This window comes from Trachinotus anak, unplaced genomic scaffold, assembly GCF_046630095.1.
Source record: "Trachinotus anak isolate AG129_WGS33_773 ecotype Australia unplaced genomic scaffold, CSIRO_AGI_Tana_v1 ptg000002l, whole genome shotgun sequence".
Classification (NCBI taxonomy): domain Eukaryota; kingdom Metazoa; phylum Chordata; class Actinopteri; order Carangiformes; family Carangidae; genus Trachinotus; species Trachinotus anak.
The window spans coordinates 7,938,386-7,958,505 of NW_027273853.1; the positions used below are offsets into that span (position 1 = coordinate 7,938,386).

The 20,120-nt window shown below is 39.1% G+C and overlaps 1 protein-coding gene across 3 annotated transcripts; it reads left to right on the forward strand.

The window, feature by feature from the left end:
- The first annotated feature begins 1,718 nt into the window (after positions 1 to 1,718).
- Positions 1,719 to 19,627, forward strand: parvb (parvin, beta). Of its 3 annotated transcripts, none has more exons than XM_071493681.1 (13): positions 1,719 to 2,034; positions 9,301 to 9,390; positions 9,957 to 10,027; positions 10,121 to 10,223; positions 12,434 to 12,574; positions 14,060 to 14,175; positions 14,644 to 14,702; positions 14,870 to 14,889; positions 15,386 to 15,447; positions 15,566 to 15,634; positions 15,883 to 15,984; positions 16,071 to 16,143; positions 17,994 to 19,627. In XM_071493681.1, the coding sequence occupies exons 1-13, from the start codon at positions 1,929 to 1,931 to the stop codon at positions 18,068 to 18,070; spliced, it is 1,089 nt and encodes a 362-aa protein (XP_071349782.1). In that variant the 5' UTR covers positions 1,719 to 1,928; the 3' UTR covers positions 18,071 to 19,627. The 3 variants fall into 3 exon arrangements, with proteins under 3 accessions (XP_071349782.1, XP_071349799.1, XP_071349791.1); XM_071493698.1 differs by lacking the exon at positions 1,719 to 2,034 and adding an exon at positions 4,623 to 4,744; XM_071493690.1 differs by lacking the exon at positions 1,719 to 2,034 and adding an exon at positions 6,932 to 7,119.
- Positions 19,628 to 20,120: the final 493 nt, after the last annotated feature.

Sequence of the window (20,120 nt, forward strand, 5' to 3'; positions counted from 1 at the left end):
TCTGCACGGTGTCTGAACTTTAACCTTCTTCTCCATTGTTTTGATTTGTCTGGGGTTTTTTTTTTTTTTTTTTGCACTGATAGAAACAAAAGCCCAGTTTTGAGAAGAGGTGGAACAAACACCAAAACAGCAGCTATGCCCACCAAAAGGTTGTCCAAACACCTCATACAACCTGAAAGATAAATGCTGAAGATGTGAAAAGGAGCAGAAATCATTAAGAGTGAAGTGAATGCATCTGAAGCTTTGATCCACAGCCTGACAGAGCCCTGTTGGCAGACATGCATCAAATCAAAGGAGAACTGCAGCAGCTGCAGCTCAGCCACATTTCAGGGTCTTCATCTCTTAAGAAGCTCTCAAAGCTAGCAGGTAGACCTGGAGATTAAATTCTCTCCGGCATATAGTAATTTTGTACTTTGATATTTCAGTGCCTAACTTAGGGGTTTGCACATCAAGAGGCTGTATTTAATGGCTGTTTTGTGGCTCATTCCGTTTTTACACAGGATATCAGTCATATTTCAAGCACAGTGCACTCAAAGTATCATAAGTAAAAGTGCTAGTAATAAAAAAAAAAAAAATGCTCCCCTTTCAGAGTAACATTTATAATAGATATACTACTGTAAATATTTCTGATCTATTAGCATGCAAGCAGTATTTTAATGTTGTCAAGGCAAAGCGAATTTTAATAACTATAAACTGTTAATTGGTAATTTAATCTAACAATACATATTTTTCAATCTAGGGTTCACCAAGTTCAATTTAAAGTGTTTAAAAACCTCTTTCCTTTGTTTCCCTCTAACTTGTTTTCACTGACATACTGGGTCAAAATATGTGCGAGATCAATGAAAATCAGATGGGACCAAAGGCCTGGAACTGTGCAAAGTGCATGAATCTATTGACACTTGTATCACATTTTCTGTCAGTACTTCCCCTCAATATATAACAGCAATTCATGATGTTATCATTACACCGTCACAGAAAATGGACGGGTAAAAAAATAAGCAAATAATTCAACTTCATCATACAGTACGAGTTTTAAATACAGACATAAGTCTGAAACAACACTTGCATCCAGAAGCCTACTACTGCCCAGAGAAGGCCACGTAAATATATTTATGACTTTTGAAAATTAAATTTAAGACTTTTTAAAAATACATTTATAAACTGACCATATGTTTTATATGAAAAGAAATCTAGATCTGAAAAGCAACTGGTAACTTTAACTGAAAGAAATGTGTAGTATTGGAGTAAAAACTACAATATGTCCCTTTGCAATGCAGTGGAGTTGAAGAACAAAGTTTCATTAATGGAAACACTCGTGTAGAGTACCTTGCAGAGGAACTGAATGAATACACTCAGTGACTTTCCGTCAAAATGTCAACATGTAGCTCCTTGGGTGGAGCCATGCGCAGCGCTAACGCTGGTGTCACCGGTGGTTTGTTGGCTGGGTGGAAGTATTTCATCCGGTCCGGTCGTATGGTGAGTGAACATGTGACCACCCTCTGTTCACCCACTGGGAAAAACTTTCCCCAAGGCCACAACTAAGTATCTCTGCAGTTCATTTCTAAATGAGGTTTTACAGTCATGACGTGGAAAACCTTGTCCCTCGTCCTGGCATTGGGTGGCGCTGTGGTGCGCACAGTAACCGGTGGAGCAGATGGAGCAGATGGAGCAGATGAAGCCCGGACTCACATGAGAGCCGTGTCCATGTGTCGGTGCCCGGAGCAGCGCTTCTCCCGCCGGCCTCCCGCCTCACTGTCGGTGTGTTTGTTTGCCGTCCTTTACGCTGTGATTGGCTCTTACGGCGGTGCCTGAATGCATCACAGGGGGGAGTGATATTATTAACACCAACACAAGACAGTAGTAGACGCTCACTCACCCACGGCCCCCCCCCCCCCCCCCACCACCACCACCACCACCACCCCTGAAAGATGTCTGGGACTCCGACCGCATCTGCGACCGCTAAACTGAAAAAGGACGAGTCCTTCCTGGGGAAATTAGGAGGAACCCTGGTGCGGAAGAAAAAGTCCAAAGAAGGTGAGTCATGTCAAAGAGGCTTTTTGTTTGTCTCGATACTTTAACATTATCACAGGCCGCTGTGCCCCCCACCCCCCACCCCCTTGTTGTGTTTCTGTCCATGGTGCTGCAATCACATGATGCGCTATTAAAGCGTTCTCCTGTGGGACATCACCGGCAGCTGAACACATGATTTTCAACTTGTACACACAGATCTCTGTTTAGTATGATATTCCTACCAAATCCTGATGTACAACAGGCTCTGAAGCTCTGGTGGATTTTTGTGTATTAGTGTGTAAGAAACACAAAGACAAAGCCTCTCCACAGGCCTTCATCATGAGGCAGTAAACATAAATAGATCACACAGTCATGACCGGTGACAGGAATGCAAGGTTATGAAGATAAAAGGTGTGAGAGGATTAAAGTGCTGGCTGTGTGTTGGACACCAAAACACACACACACACACACACACACACACACACTAACTTATTTCTCCAGTTTTCCCAGTTGTTGTCCCAAACTATTTTCTGCCCTTCCCAAATGCCAGTGGCTGGACAGCTGCAAGGTTTAACGCCTTAGTGTGTGTGCTACAGTGTGTGTGTTTTGGGTGTGTGTGTGTGTGTGTGTGTGCTGTCAGCCATGTGTTTGTAATCTCCAATAAAGGGGGGGCCACCAGCAGGAGGACAGCCATGTTTTAATTGTTTAGGAGCTTCACTACATTCCACACTCTACTTCAGAAAGTCAGGGGCTTCCACTCTCGTTTACATGGTGTTTTAACGGTTTTAAATCTCTGAATCAGCCGGTTTAAAAGAATAATAATCTTGGGTGATTGGCGAGACAATCTCACTGCGCAGAAAACTGTTTGAAACTAAAGCGAAGACCCAAAATGCTCAAATACACCATTAATTTTCGCGCATTGTGTAAAACGACACACAAAACCTTATGAAATATAGAAATTCTTCTGTTGGACTGGTGCAGCTTTACACATTGTTGAAGTGAAGTATTGTGGAGTATTTTCTAATGGTGCTGTCATTAAGCTTCAGTGAAGAGCTGCGACAAGATGATGTAGATGATACATTAGAGCAGAGACTAGTTTATAAATCAGTAGAGTCCATTTAAAATGACAAAAACTCTTGATCTGATGCTTCTCTGTTTCATATCATTGTGAACTGACTGTTGTCAGGTAAAAAGCAGTTTGTCACCTTTGTCTCTCTGCAGCAGTGATGGGTATTTTTAAACTACTTTCTATGTGTACTACAGGCAGCTTTCATTGTTTCATAAACTGGAAACAGAGAGATTTGTTAGTGAAAATTGACTGTCAGTTGCAGTTCTGATGACAGAGTGGATTAAGGAGATTTTTTTCCAACATCAAAGACACTTAAGGGGAAGTAAAAGGGAAGATGTAGAGACCCACAGACAACAGCCCAGGCAGTGAGTTAAGGTGATAACCAAGAAGGAGGGAATTAGAATAATTGTCTTCCTAATTTACACCAGTGCTTTTAGTCAGTTGACAAAAAATGTATTTAGCTAAAGTGTTTTTCTGGATCCAGCTTGTAAATGTGAGGATTTTATTGTCTCCTCTGTGAGTTGTTAAGTTTAACTTTGGATTTTGGGAGCAAACAATTCGAAGGCATCTCCAAAGGTGCTGATACATTATGATAGGCATGCTGTGTTTTCATGATTATTTTTTTCTTCCCTAAGACAAAACAATTCATCAGTTTACAGGTAACAGTGTGGAAAGAGAAAACTCCCATCTGTGTGCTAACCTTTAATGAATGATACTAACATGAAAAATTCATTGCTCCGCTATTTGTCAGCCAACTACAGACAAAGACCCCCCGTGGTCCCCCAGGCCTTAATTATGCCAACATATGGCAGTAAGTCAGTGCCGTAGGTAATGAATTCTGCAGTGTGGACAGAGGGGGAGTCCTACATGGCCACGCTGCCACTGTTTGTGCGAGTGCAGTGCCCCTGTGTGGTCAGAGTGGACTAAAGCTCGGAGGAAACACAGGTCAGTTTAAAAGGAGACAATCTTACTGCTGTTAGACTTAGAAAGCAGGATGACAGAGGACAGGTGTGCAGAGTCAGTGCTGCTGACAGAGCTCAGCCTGTGGCCTCATGTGCTGCTGCTGCTGCTGCTGCTGCTGCTGCTGCTGCGGTTTCTGTTACTTTTGGGTGTGGCACTTTATATTCTTCAAGAGGAAACACCCAACACAGACGAGTTGCCACTGGAAAAGTTGCTTCACTTTTGCTGAATAGTCATTGACAGAAAGGGACTTATGGTTTTTTAAGTTGTGTTGACACTCCTTAGCAACCGCACATACACATTTTACTACAGTATTAAACACTTAAGTCCTCCTCCTCCCCCTGTAGTCTCAGCAGTGGGATAGAAAATGTTGGTCACGGAAATTCAGCAAGAGATAAAAGAAGATTCCTGCAGTTGCAGACCTAGTTTTGACAGATACTGTTATGTGCCAGGCTCTCAATGTCCTGATAAACTCAAAGGAAGTATGCATTTTTCTGACAAGGCACAAGTCCCTTTGTCAGCAGCAGGCAGAGCTGTGATAATAACAGTTTGGTGAAGGCAAAAAAAAAAAGTTTTTGCTTTACAAGGACTGAGATGACGAGTGTTCAGTCACATCCTCATCATATTATCTTAGTGTGAAGAATATCTAAGCTCTGAAACTATAAAATATAACTGAAACAAGTTCTAGGATGGATGCTGATCATAGTAAGTCATCTGTAATTCCATGCCGCGTTGATTCTTGCTATTTCCTTTTTTACTCACCCACTTTTCCAACTTATTTTGTTGTTGCTGCTTTTACCTTACTATCAAAAAGAGATGGGGAGAAATTAAGGACATTATGCACTGATTAATGTATTATACATAGCATACATTAAAGTACAACTTGGACCAACATTGCAAATAACAATATCATATTTTACGCTGTTGCTTTCCTACTTTATGTGATACTGTTGAATTTCAGAATTGAGCTGTGAATCTTCATGCAAATACAAATAGCATAAAGGTCTTAACTGTCAAGTTGATATAATTTACCAGCAACTTGGACACATTATCAGCCATTATCACTGATGTTAAGAAGGTATAAGAGTAGACTCAAAAAAGGACATAATAATAGGCATAGTTGTAGTCATCATACTGTCAATGAAGTCATGTTCATTTTACTTTTATTAGAACCTCATCAACAAACTGGCCTGGCTGGTACAGCTACTTCCTGTATGTTAGTGTATTAATATGAGTCGTGGACATATGTTGAGCGATATTGTAACAACAGATTGCAGTGCAGAACTGCCATAAACATGCCAGAATTTCTATAAGCACTTCTATAAGCAACTGTTACACAGTTTCTTCAACAAAGAGCAGTGAAAAGTTTATTTTTCAACTATCAAATTTCAGACTCTGTACTGTACATACATACATTGTACATCATCATTTTTAAAAGCAACATTTAGCAAAATTTCAAATATCCATCAAAAATGTTCACACATTATGTAAAAACAAATATATATTGGCCCATAGTGTATATCTTTTTTTCTATATTTTTTCTATCTGTATCTTTTTTTTTAACCCTAACCCTTTCCATCCAAGTCTCATCCCAGTCTGATTATTTCAAAACATGTTTCCTGAACAAAGATGTTTTGGATTGACAGGCTCTGTGCTGTGGTCCTCACAAGCATCAATGATAGTTTAACTTCTGTCTTTCTTGTAATGTTGACACAGCAGTTGTGCTCTACAAGTATTTTATGCTTGGATGATGCACCACTTTTTTCTACTTTTGAATGAAAGGAAGAGCAACAGGGGACGGATCCCTCTTCCAGAACATGCAGTATGTGCAGAGCAGACAGAGGTGGCAGTAGCAGAATCACAGTATGGATAAAACAGAATTACTGCATTCAGTAAATGTAATAATAGATGAATATTAGGTGTAATATATTAAATAGTTTCAACTGTCATGGCTCATATCTGCTGGAGGCCCCCTGTGGAACATACTCAGTGACACTGTCGTCTCCTGGCTGCTCTTACTCACCGGTGCCTGTGTTGGTGTAAATAACCGGAGCTATATTTAAGGTCCAGTCTGTCTTCTCCATACTGCTGCATTATTTATATCTCCCCCCCCGTGTGCCACAGTAAACCGTCTCCCCCCTCGGGAGCAGTGGAACCAAAGCAGACGAGGTCGATTTCAGTCCGTTCCACGCTGTTGTTTATGACGCTGACTGACTCGGAACAGTTTCCCTCCAAAGCAAAAGAAATCTGACCAATTGTTGTTACTTGTGTCTCGACCAATCACTGTGTGATCACTTTTACTTAACTGTGTGTGACGCCACTGAGGAGCCTTTTGCATGAAGCTGCCATAAGATAAGTGTTCTTGACTGCAGGCTTTGGTTTGTATTGAATTAGCGTAATTCTGTTAAGAGGAATACAGCCACTGGATGATTGATTATCCACTGCAGCAAAACGTGTTACAGGCTCATTGAGACATTTACTCACTGAAACAAGTCTATTCTCTCACATTGCTGTGAAATTACTGGATTGCTGCTAATCTGAGCGATCAGCTGTGATTGCTAAGACAACAAAACCATACAACAGGGCATTGTTTGTGTGAGAAAATACTCTTTTGAGGATTGAAACGCCATCGTCATAAATCATAAGACACATTATACAGTAAATGAGTGGATATCTAATCAACACTGTACCTGTCATAGGTCAGCAAAGTCTGTCCTGTGTCCACAGCCCAGAGGTTACTGGTGTGTTACAGTAGGGGTTGCTTTGGTGCCTTATGTCCAGTGTGATATCTCCTTCCTGTCACACACAGACACACACAGACACACACACACAAATGTACAACTCAAACCTCTCAGCGTCTCCGGTAACTGGACCGCAGAGGTGGGGTGGAGGGTTGTGACAGAAATAAACACGTGATGACGCCCCTGCCACTGTTCAGACCCACCGACTGCCTTTCACACACACACATAAACACACACTGAACGTACGTACACCTAATTTTCTGTCGTCGGGGGAAATCCAGAGGTTTTAAGGTAGAGCTATGGCGGGGCTGCTGTGTGGGACCAAGAGAAAGAAACAAGGTAATTTGGTTTTAACATTTGAGGAACTTGGACGTGGAAATGAGGAAGCAGGACCTGTTACCTTCGTGAACTGTTGATTAAAAATGTGTTGCTTGTTGTGAGAAGTCAACAAGATGAAATTATTTAGTCACTGTGAAATCTGTACTTAACATCATAGAATTGACTTCGGTGGTTTTATGATGGTTATTGTTACATTTCTGGACTGGTGAGTGAGAGTATTTTTTACTTCCATATCATTCTGCGTAAATCAGCAGTAGTAAATGAATTCTCATTGTATAGTTTTACCATTTTAACACAGATTTTACTCGGCTGTGTGAAGTGCCAAAGCTCTGTGCAGCCCAGTACAAAGCAGCAGTAATGCAGTGTGATGGACACAGAGGGAGGAAGCAGGACAATTATGATGAAATGCAGAAAGCCCGCTCTGTAATTACAGACAAACTGCTGATCTGTCGTGAGATCCCGGGCTGCAGCCAGCTTTCAGCTCTTATGAGAAGCTTGAATCAGATAGTAGATCTGTGGGGACCCCTCCTCCCGGGGTAATTCTGTATATCCTATCTTTGTACATGCTTTGAAGTTGTGATTTTGCTCTGACTGTACCATAAACACCCTGTTCTAGACTGTATGTAATTATACTCTCAATTAAAACTGATTTTAATTTGAAAAAAAAAGCTGAATTGCAGCGGTTTTTACCTCTTGCATTCTCACCTTGGTTCTCCTCGCAGGCTTTATAAATAACAGGTTCAATGAAATGATAGATTGTGGTCCAGCCTGTCGCAGGTCTCACAAATTGAAAAGGAGGATGATAAAAGCAATGTGGCCATTAGGGGAAGAAAGCCTTTAAATCCCTGGGGTATCTCTCCGGTCACGGGTGAAAGCATTTCAGCAGAAATTGACTTAGTTTGAACATAGTGTCAAAGCGTGCGTTTTATTGTGTGTCTTGTCTCTTTTTAATCAACCCTCATGACTAAATACTGATTCCAACCATATTTATTTTAGTATATTATATGTTTAGACCGAAAAAATGACAAATATTTACTGTAAAGTGCCAAGAGACTTGGCAAGCTTAAATTACTAGATTTTTTTTAAAGATGTGTGGAGACTGCTGTTCCCATAATGCAATCTGTACTGGGAAGGAAAGTGAGGAAGTGACAGACATGTGACAGCTCCAGCAGCAGCAGCTCAAAACCAACACACAGTTTGATAAGCTTGTCCACCAGAGCAGAGAGTTTCCTGTTAGTTAAAAATGTTGAAGAACAAGACTGAAAACACTTGATATGGAATTAAATTATCTGACCTGGGTCAGTTAATAGCTCACAGTTCGACAGTTCACAGCTCACAGGAACAATTTACAACAAAGTAGGAAAGTTGAAAAGAAAAATTTGGATTATTGAAGTCTACTCATTATTGAAATGCACTATATTGTCTTTTGATTGAATACAAGAAATAAGATAAATTCAAATTAGAGAAAGACCTAGATAAAAGTATTTGGTAAGCAGTGGTGGAAGAAGATTCTTAATTAAGTAAGAGTACCAATGCCACAATTAATGTTTTAATAGCTAATGTTTGAGATGGGGCTGGCTGATTTAATAATTATAATATTTACCATAGATAAAGTAACTTCAGTAAGCACCCAAGTAAGGTACAAATAACCCAGAAATGTAATGGTACAGTATTGGAGTAAATGCACTTAGTTACTTTTCATCACTGTTGGTAAGAGAAATAAAAAAAAGACTTTAGAAGAAAGTCATGTGAAAGAAGTGTGAGTCCCATGAAGCTATTGTAAATGTCATTTTGCTCGAATCTGACTCTGACTGACACTAAATATAGAAAAGTGGTGGGTAAATGATTTAAGTAGTGTCACCAAATTGACACCACACTTTCCCCTCTGGGTTTTTTTTTTTTTTTTTGTGGAGGCAGTGCACTTATATTGTTGCCTGTGACACTGACCAGCTGTACTTTCATATTCTTCTCTTTTTTTCCTTTCTGTCCACACTCTTCTTCTGCTAATTGCACTGTCTCTGTAGACTCAGAGTATAGATAAACTCATCATTTCATATTATCTTTTCAATTAGTTATGAGCCTGATCAGTCTTGTGAATTGTTTTTATTAAACCTGTTGTGCCTTGAAGCTGTTTCTGTAAAGCTGTATGATTATTGTTTGGGTGTGTTTTTGTCTGTGTAGTGAGTGATCTCCATGAGGAGGGTAAGAAGGCCATCAATGCTCCCATGCTTCCCACTGGGACGGACATCCATCCAGAGGACACACTGATGGGTATGTACACACATGAAAACCACACATACATTTTTTATTTTTATTTACATTAATAATTAATCACACATACATTGATCACACATGTAAAGAACATTTTATTTAAACCTGTAATTACATGTCTTACGCTAAAACAGTATTATATCCTGAGTTTGTAAAATGTTTGTTTTTAATTCATGACTGGGCATCCACAGTGTTATTGATAAGGCTGTTTCTGATATTTCCAACTTATCTTCACAGCTGACTGTCAGAGGTAACTGAGGTCACACAGACTCATATAAATGTAGCACATGTTGACTAATGGGGACTTTGACAGTGGAGGAGCAGGAAATGAAAGTGGGTGGGGTGGGGACGCTTCTGTCTTCAGTCACCATGTGAATCACTGTTGACATGCCACTGATGAGAACATTGTGTATTTGCTTTCGTGGCTGTAGATTTCTATTTAAGACAGATGATGACAATTATATATCTGTGTCAAGATATGGGGGAAGTTAAACAGGAAGTCACCATAAACCTCCAGTGACATGTCCACTGACTGTCTCAATTTTCCCTAACATTATCTTCATCAGAGGAAAACGCTGAGAGGATCATGTTGGACCCAACATCGCGGGAAAATCTTAAATTTAAAGATCTACTGAAGGTAGCGTGTCAGGGTCAAACATCATGGTATCTCTTGAGCATAACCGAACGTGAAACGTGTACAAGGTTTCACTTTCCTGTGACGTGTTTCCAGGTCCTGATCGACTGGATCAACAGTGAGTTGGAGGAAGACAGGATCATCGTCAAAGACCTGGAGGAGGACTGTTATGATGGACAAGTGCTCCAGAAGTTATTCGGTGAGAAACTGGTTTCTGTTGGCGTCTCTGCTCTCACAACATTTCACAAGTCATCAAACACATCAGAGCACATCTGAGACAATGACGCCATCAATAATTGATTGTGCAGTTGGTTGGTTGGTGCAGCCTGTGACTCTATTATGAAGATGTTGTTGTTTCATACTGTGAAGTTGATGCATGACAATAAACTTAGAGGTTTGTTTGTGCCCAGTTAAGATGTGGTGTCCCGCCTTTGGCTGTGGAAGCTTGACACCTTCATTCAGTCCCAGAGACAGAGAGCGTCTCCTGTGTGATCTGGATGAGGTTGAGAATTAGATTTTACATCATCATCATTATTACATTTATATGTGATATAATGGGTTGAAACATATATGCAGTACCATGTATTGGAAGAAGAGAGTAACTCTTCTTCTTTTCTCCTGCCTTTGAAGGTGTGAGTAGTAGTGTCTTGAAGAAATAAGAATATATATAATGTATATGTATACTTTATTTAATCTGGAAGTCACATTAGGATCAAGATCTCATTTACAAGTGAGACCTGAGGACAGAAAACAAAGTAAATAACAAAAAGAAATATTAATAGCACTGATACAAAGTTTCAGTGATTTAAATATACAGTCATATAGACTACAGTAATTTAAAATATACATTCAGATATGCATTTATAAAAACATGATCAAACTGTATGTTTTAATGCATGCAAATGATATGCTCATAAGTGCATTCTGTAATAATAGTTACAGAAGAGATAAAACAGGTGCAGCCCAGGTTAGTAAAACTCTGCTCTGCAAACATTTCTTTTAATCTGAAACACTGAAACACTAAATCTGCAGGTCCATAAATCTTCAACTCATTAAACAACATGTGTAGCTATTTCATGCTATGCTAAATGATATTAGCAGCAGCATTATTCTTCCCGTCCAGTGTCCACCGTGACAAATGAGTATTCACTGCTGTGTCTGGTAAAGTTTCGTTGTCTGTGGTCTGTTGAGGGCTTCCCCCTTGTGTCCGTTATTTGTCACAGCAGCCTGAAAACCTCAACAACTAGCATCAAAAACCCTCTGAGCATTTTTTTGTTGTAAAATAGACAAAAGCTTCTGCCACGTGAATAAAACGTAATGTCAGTGCAATAGTAACAGCAATAGAAACAAAATTCATATTACAACAGGCACAATTATTGATTGGATGAACATTTTAATGGTCATATGACACGCATGCATCTGTAGCAGAACTCTGTGTTCATTCATGGACCTGTGTATTTCTTGTGCTCCGTACTGTATTGCATTTCTTAAGTGTTTTTCTTGTGTATAGATTCATTTCTTTCTCCGTCATGACCGATGTTTTTGCTCGATCAAAGTGAAAATTTCTTGTCCTCAAACTCCCTCTTCAGCTCCTCTCATTTGTTTTTATCTATACACTCCAGCTGGTTTCTTCTTCTTCTTTGCTCCCACATATTTCCCCAGTGCAAACACCAGCTAATTTTTCCAGCCTGAAAAAAAAAACTCATCATCTGTCAAACATGTACAAGAATAAAAAGATAGTAATATGCAGATTAATTTAGAAAAGCCAGCTGACACGAAATAGGACTGACTTTTCAAATGTTTCAGAAGTGTCAAGAACAACAATTAAAACACACAGCAGGAAACATTTTATAAAGGGATGTGTGATTTCTTGCTTTGTGTTAAAGCCCTTTTTTTAGTTTTCACACTCCTTTATCACTTTTGCACCTTATGTAATCTCAGTCTTTTATTGCATCAATGCCCGTTCTGGATTTCTTTTTTTATCTGTGCTGCTGGTTCCTTTTTCTTTTTTTTTTAAATAATATCTGAACCTACGCACTTCAGATAAGCCTCCTAAATCATTTTCCTTACTTCTCCTCAGAGCAGAGGAGTCTTCTTACACAAGTCATCTTTCTCGTCTGCAGTCAACACATTTGTGCATTTGTGCATTTTTTGTGCACCACAACCCACAGTGAAACAGGCAGGAAATGAAACATTTTATTGTGCACTTTTTTGAAGCACTTTTGTAACTTTGGTCTTTTACGTAAATGAAGGTGTTTGCATTTTTTCAAGCCTCCTGAGTCAGGGGATATACTACTTATATAGTAGAGTACAATACAGTACTGCTGCGTGATGCCGTCAGAAATTATTCACGATAGTGTGTTTGACCTGACGTTTTTGTATCTCCTCTGTCTCTCCTGTTGTTGGCAGAGAAGTTGTCGGGCAGGAAGCTGAACGTGGCCGAGGTGACGCAGTCTGAGATCGGCCAGAAGCAAAAGCTTCAGACGGTTTTGGAGGCTGTTAATGAACTGCTGAGGCCTCACGGCTGGACCATCGAGTGGAGCGTAGACAGTGAGTTTTACAGTGACTTCAGCAGAGTGAAGGTGTACTCCATGGATTTAATATGGCAGTTCCTTATGTGGTAGTGAATAGTCTACACATGAGCTATGTAGACTTGTAAGATGGGAGGAGGTTCCTGAGGTGGTTTTCCATATTCTGTATTCTGTATTTTTTCTTTAAACCGTGTCCTTAGCGTCACCTAACACAGAAACATGGGACTTCAATGTGACCTGCTCTGTTTCTGAGAAATCGTGCTTTGTCCATCATTTTGGCTTCATGCACGGGTCTAACTACCCATGAGCCCTGAGCACTGTTGCTATGGAAAAGAAACCAGACCAGCGAATCAGACCAGCAGGTACTGAGTTGTAAGTCAGTTCAAAGGGATAGTTCGGGTTATTTGTCGTGGGGTTGTGTGAGGTAGTCATGCAAAGCCAGTGTGTTACCTGCAGTAGATTCAGATCAGCATGCTGCCAGTTAGGAGAGGCAGCAGGGAACACAGCACACCAGCAGAGTGACGTGCTGCTGTGCACGGGGCCAGCAGGAAAAAAAGTGCTTCAGGCACTTCTAAAAGACGCCCAACAAAACAATCCAATATCCATTTAAATGTATGCTTCATTTAGAATATTTTCAGCGCTTTATCTTCCCGTCAAAACTGCACTTTCCTTTGGTACTACATTTTTTTAACCACTGAACTACCGTATTCCTGTGCACAAGTGCACCTATGGCGTGCACCTTATTAAACCTCAGCCACAGGTCAGCTGAGTGAATCAGATAGAGCTAAACTTCAGCGCTGAAAATATTCTGAATAAAACGAACATTTCAACAGATATTGGACTGTTTCGGTGGGCGTCTTTTAAAAGTATCTAAAGCACGTTTTTTTCTGCTGACCCTGTGCACAGCAGCACATCACTCAGCTTCTGTGCTGAGCTGTGCTTAAACTGACAGCGTGCTGATCTGAATCTACTGCAGGTCACACACTGACTGTGCATGACGACCTCACACAACCCCACATCAAATAACCAAACTATCATTTTAACACTTCTGGAAAACGAATAGAACTTTTACTTGTGGGACTAGTGACGTAGAAATAGCTCCACCTATTTTGCAACTCCACAGTGCTCTTCATGACGAGCAGACTGAACTTCATGTGTAAAATTACTAGAAAGCCCCTTTAACACATAATTAATTCTCTTAATTTGCATTACAAATTGTGGTGATTATTTAATCCTGAGCAGAGCTGTGAGTAATTCCACAGACATAAGGAATTTCCACAGGAGCTAGTGTCAGAGTTGTGTTAATTCATACTTCATTAATTTCTCAATTGCAGCTTTTTCATTGTCTTTTCTTTTTTGTCTCTTAAGAAAAGGACCAACTGTTACCTTTTGTCTTTAGAAAGTTACTCACATCATTCACATTAACAACAGCTCACACCTCATCATCATGTTATCGCTCTGTGTGAAAGAGCTGACGTTCGACTCTCATGATTCACTGTTTCAGCGATCCATTCAAAGAACCTGGTGGCTATTGTCTATCTGCTGGTGGCTCTCGCTATGCACTTCCAGGCCCCCATCAGACTGCCCGAGCACGTCTCTGTACAGGTGGTGGTGGTCAAGGTAAAGTGTCCCGTCAAACTCAAGCAGAGGTGGTGTCCGTCATCATTATGTGTGATAACGTCAAGTACAGGGATGTTTCTATTAATTTATTTCATGACATTTAACCTTCATTTAACCAGGAAGGCATCATTGAAATTAAAGGTAAAGAGGATCCTGGCCATTTTCAGTCAAGATAAGCAGCTTTAATAATGTGTTACAGATAAGACAGATGACCCAAAATGACCTGTGTCAAAATCAGAATTAAACAGAAACCATAAATAAAATTTCGAATACAGTCATTACATGTGAAAGATGCCTACACAGAACCTTTAAACAAACATAAATGATGTTAAACTTAAAAAGGCACATCATAGTGATAGATAGCATAGTGTCAGTCTTGTCTGTAAATGAGATTATGAGAATATCCATCAACAATTCTAGTTATTCTCTCGTGTCACTGATAAATGACTTTGATTTTTATCTGAGCAGAAGCGCGAGGGCATCCTGCAGACTGCTCTAGTGACCAAGGAGCTGACGAGCACCACAGAGTAAGAGCTGATCCACTTTCCTTTCCTCTTCTCTTTTCAGTGTTGTTGTCATTAATATGTTAGTAGTAATAATAGTTATTACAGTATGGAGTTTTAGGAGGCTGGAGAATACTGCATACAGACTGGAAAACTACATAGTTGTTTATACTCATTTTTTTGTTTTCTAGAATGATGATGGGAAGATTTGGTGAGTCCCAGCCACACACAGTATCTGGTTCATGTTACATTATTTAAAAAAACGTCCCTTTAGTTTTACAGATTATTTGTCTGTCTGCTTAATTTTGCGACATACGCTTATTTGCTTTGTTTTTGAGAGTTCGATTGAAACCACTCTCAGGTTTACAATAAATATGAAGCCAGAGGCTGTATACTTTGTTTATGTATACATTATTCATATAGATCTCTTCTGTACAAATTAAACAAACAAGTCATAACAATTTAATTATTGAGCTGTAGAGGTGTTGGTACACAGATTTTTTTTTTCAGAGTTAGCTGTTTCTCCTTGTTTTCAGTGCTCCAGCTGAGTTAGCTGCCTGCTGGCTGTAGACTTACTTTATATTTACAGGAGGGATTTGAGGGTGGGATCGATCTTCTCTTCTTTTTGGCACCTTTGACGTCTACAAAAATGTCAAACTATTCCTTTAAGCATTCATAACCTTTAAATCCTTGCGTCTTTACAACAGAGAGGGACGCGTTTGACACTTTGTTGGATCATGCACCTGACAAGCTGAACGTGGTGAAAACGGTAAAATAAAACAAGGCTTCTTTTTCTTTGCATGATAATGGATGGTATAATCACTTGAAATTTTAAATTTGAGTTTTTGTAATTATACTTAAAAAAAACCGATTTGTCTTGTTGCCAGTCGCTCATCACCTTTGTGAACAAACACCTGAACAAGCTGAACCTGGAAGTGACTGAGCTGGAATCTCAGGTGCGAGATTTAATGGTTGATCTAAAGACTCATAGTGTCATGAAATATTAAAATGATCATTAGTAGTGTGCGTGTCATGTAACAGGTTTTTAATCCTCTCATCTTCCCATTACTTGCATGGCTGACTTCACGGATTTTAATTTTCAGACACATATACTCCAATCTGATCTAATTATGCAGTTTCATTATCGAATGCACTTTAAATAACTGCTATCTGTGTGTGTGTGTGTGTGTGTGTGTGTATCCAGTTTGCTGATGGAGTGTACCTGATATTGCTGATGGGGTTGCTGGAAGACTACTTTGTCCCTCTCTACAATTTCTTCCTCACCCCCGAGAGCTTTGAACAGAAGGTGATTTCACCCTCAAATAGTGAAACGAGCTGGAGGATTATTCGCAATTTGACAGTATATTAAGTTTTAAGTTTGTTTCCCCTCAGGTCCACAATGTGGCGTTTGCCTTTGAGCTGATGCAGGATGGAGGCCTGAAGAAACCCAAAGCCAGACCAGAAGGTATTTTATAGACCGAGATATATTACATTATTACAAGAAGAGGAGATTTTATGGAGGGTGACAGGGATTATGAGACTCTTATACTGACAGGGTGCTGTAAATAAAAGGCATTGAGTGGTTGATGTCCTACAGCAGAAGTCATGTTAAAGGTTGTCCAGTAGGTGGAAACCTTGCCTCACCTTTAAACTTAAGTACTGGATCGATGGCGCTGAGGTCATTCAGCCCTGAGCTCCTCTTTGTTGTCCAGCCTGTACCTTTTTAATTACAGCTTATACTTTACATAAAGAATTAAAATGTGGCTTACTGGCTTCATGTACTATTTGATATAAGGATGATCATTGGTTAGAAATAATTTCTTTCTTTGCACAGTTTATTCCTTTTTACTTGTCTTTCACAGAGATTTGTGTCTCAATTGTTATTAAATCCCTGTGCTCTGCTGAGTAGGAAGTGTTTTTACAGAAAATTTGGAAATAGTTTTCAGAGTGTGATCTAATAATACAGTTGACTGATTACCTACTTGAGCTGTAATCAATATTTCACTTCACTGAAGAACTCGTAGATCATCTGAGAACACAAAAGTGAAAGTGAAGCATTTCTATTGAACTCAACAGTATATAATTCTCTTACATATACTATATATTTATGTCTTGTATCTATTATATAATCATCAGCTACTTCACTTTATAATTTATGATTTACCTCAATATATTCATCCCTTGAAAAAACCCACATTTTGTACACATTTGCATTTTATTCTGCTTTATTAGTGCACCACATTTGATATCCCAATAGTTCTTTATCAACTTTTTGAATTTATTTACTTTTTGCTGAATTATACATAATTTTACTTTTCTCTTCAAACCTTTATTTATTATTTAATTTTCCAATACTTAAAACACATCTGTATATTTTTCTCAATTTTAATATACTTAAACTACGTGCAGTCTGTGGAGATGGTAACCAGGCAGTTCACTGCTCAGAGCTCTGTCTGTGATTGTTTATGTGTTTAAATCTTGAACTAACAATAACTACAGTAGATTTTCAACATGTGTAAATATTGTTGGCGCTATTAATGATAATGCAAGGGCTTTTTTCCCTCCTTAAAACATCTGACCAAGCCAAAATGGAAACTGCTCGCAATATTACTCGCAATTACTGCTCGACATTTTTGCAGTAATTGAAACCAAGCTATTATCTTCATGGCTGTATAGCAGTACTTCTACTACAGAATATATGTTTTGATTAGCATTGGGTTTGTGCACATCTGCAGGTTCATTATAAATGAAAGCAGAGATACCAAAGCCGTTAATGATATCAACACTGTCATCCCAGCTAACAGGGAAATGTAGACGATAAGGAGCTTAAGGCATGCTAGTTCAGATGGTGATGCAATGGTACTGCTGTAACAAAGGGTGTCTGGCTGGAATCACTTAAAATAGACCTACTTGTGAAGAGAAATTACAGTAAGCAAATAAGCGGTTACATAGAACACCATAGTACAGAGAACATAAAGTATTTTTGTGCCTTTGAATCTCTCCTGGTAAGAATTAATACATCATATGATAATCATTAGCAAATTCTTGAGAGCTATTTTGATCTCCATTTTTTTTCAAATCAAATTACAAATAATGTTTTGATGGAAAGTAGTCCAACAGCAATCGTAGAAGGGGCTCCTTTGCATTGTAAACATGATTTTGTGGTAATGCAGACCATTTATTTTGTGCCTCAGTCTTACCAGGATCTGATTTTTGTACATGTCCAAGGTTTAAATATTCGTCCTGAAACTTCTCAAAGCAGTTCAGGTTTGGCAAACTAATGACCTCTGCTTTGTCTCAATTTTTGTTTTACAGATGTTGTCAACCTGAACCTCAAGTCAACCCTCAGAGTCCTCTACAACCTGTTCACCAACTACAAAAACTCTGAGTGAACTTTTCCTGTTTCACCTGCTGATATTACTCTGGATACTATCCTGCGCCTCTGCTGATACTATGCATTTCAGTCTGGACACTGGAGGAGACCAACTGGGACTGAAAGTCATTATGTGGGACTTAAAAAAGACCCAGGGGGAGTAGCCCATAAAAAGGCTCTGAATGTTAGTATTTAATCTGCCCCAAATGTCAGTGTTTATTTATTCCTGTCTCAAATGTTGCAACCCAGGAAATCCTGCAACCTTTGTCCCTGCATTTGAATACACTGGAAAATGTGTGAGGGCAGAACGGTAACAGTGGGAAAACATGTGTGTCAAACTCAGTTGATTATACTCCTCCAGATTATTTAAGAAAGTTGAAAATGCTGTTACATATTATATCTAAAAATGCTTTGTATTAATATTAAAAGAATAGTTTGACTTTTGGAGAAATATGCTTATTCGCTTTCTTGCCAAGACCATGATACAACCAGCAGCGGATTAACTCAACTTCACAACTAACATTAGCCTGGCTCTGTTTGAGGTTACCAAAATCTGCCGAACCATACCTCCAAAGCTCACGTAACACGTTATATCGCCTTTGTTTGATCTGTTTAAAAACATTAAGTCATGGTTTTACAGAGAGCAGGAAAAAAGTTTCACATTGGACAACAAACAGCACTCTATATTTTGTGCTACCTGCAGTTTATGCCTTTTTAGACTCATTATTTTACCACAAACAAACAAACAAAAAAATCAATCATTGCCATTGAACTTACACAATACTTAAATAAAAAGTATGCCTTTGGATAATTCTGCTTTACCTTTTCAGCCATACTTTGTTTAGAATACAAATTTTATTTGGATTATTTACATATATCTTATATAAATTACATTTTATTTTTTTAATTTAAATAAGTCATGTTAAGGTGGTTTAACCAGATCAATTTGCGTGAATCCACGAGTTGGAAGCAGAGATGGTAGTTACTGCTTAACTGCTGCTCGGTTTCGTTATGTGGAATAGCCAACTGAATTACAAAGATCTCAGTTCTTTAGAAGTCATGTTTTTCATTTACAGGTAACAGGAAGAATCATTGCCTTACATAAATTTGGTTGTTGCAAGAGCTAAGCTAGCTTTGGCCTTATCTCACCAGCGAGCTAGCTTTCAGTTGATAACACTACCTCCCTTTCCTCAGCTGTAGTTGGCTTTTTCTTTGTGACACAGTTAATGTTTCTTCTGCAATTTAGTTTCAACTTAACGCAGTTTTCACCAAACATTTAGCTACTACATTTTCGCCAATCTAGGTCAACGCTGGTTATAACAAAATTCTGTCACCAGAGCATCTAAGCTAACTAACTGACCTTTTATACCTTGTTTATTTAAACCGTGCAAAAGTGATTTAAAGCAATGTGTAGCGGTGTTACATCGGGTTGTGCACTGGAAGCATATTTCTCTGAATGTCTAACCATTCCTTTAAGACCATGTTATGTATTAGGTATATATGACCTGCACCTGAAATTAGTGCCTGAAAATGCTTTAGATTTTCTATAATATAATCACTTTTCTTAACAGATGAAGGAACTGTTCTTGTTTACTCTGAACTGTGCACACCATATCTTAAGCCATATTTAAAAGCTGATGCTGTTGCCTTCTGCCTTAAGTGCAGTGTGCTCTCGCCATCCCAGGAAAGCAACAGTCAGAGTATCTTCGTATTGACTGGCCTTTCAGACGAGTCCCCTAGGGGGGCTGGACCCACGGTACCACCTGGAGACCTACTAAGATGTACAGTGCGTGCATTTTAGAGCCAGACTGAATTATTGAGAGTGGATGAGTCAATCTAGACTGTGCTCGCGCTGGATGGCTCACCCCTGTGCATTTTTTTTCTCTTTTTTTCTTTCTTATCTTGCCTATCAAGAAATAAATGCCTGGAATCAAATAGAAAGAGAATTTCATTTTATCTCTCACTTGTGTGATAGGTTAGATTTGCTTTGGCTTTTGAGCGAGATTGTCTTTGGAACAGGCAATTCCTGCAATTTGGGTTTAGCTAAAGGAATTATGGGTTTATTTTAG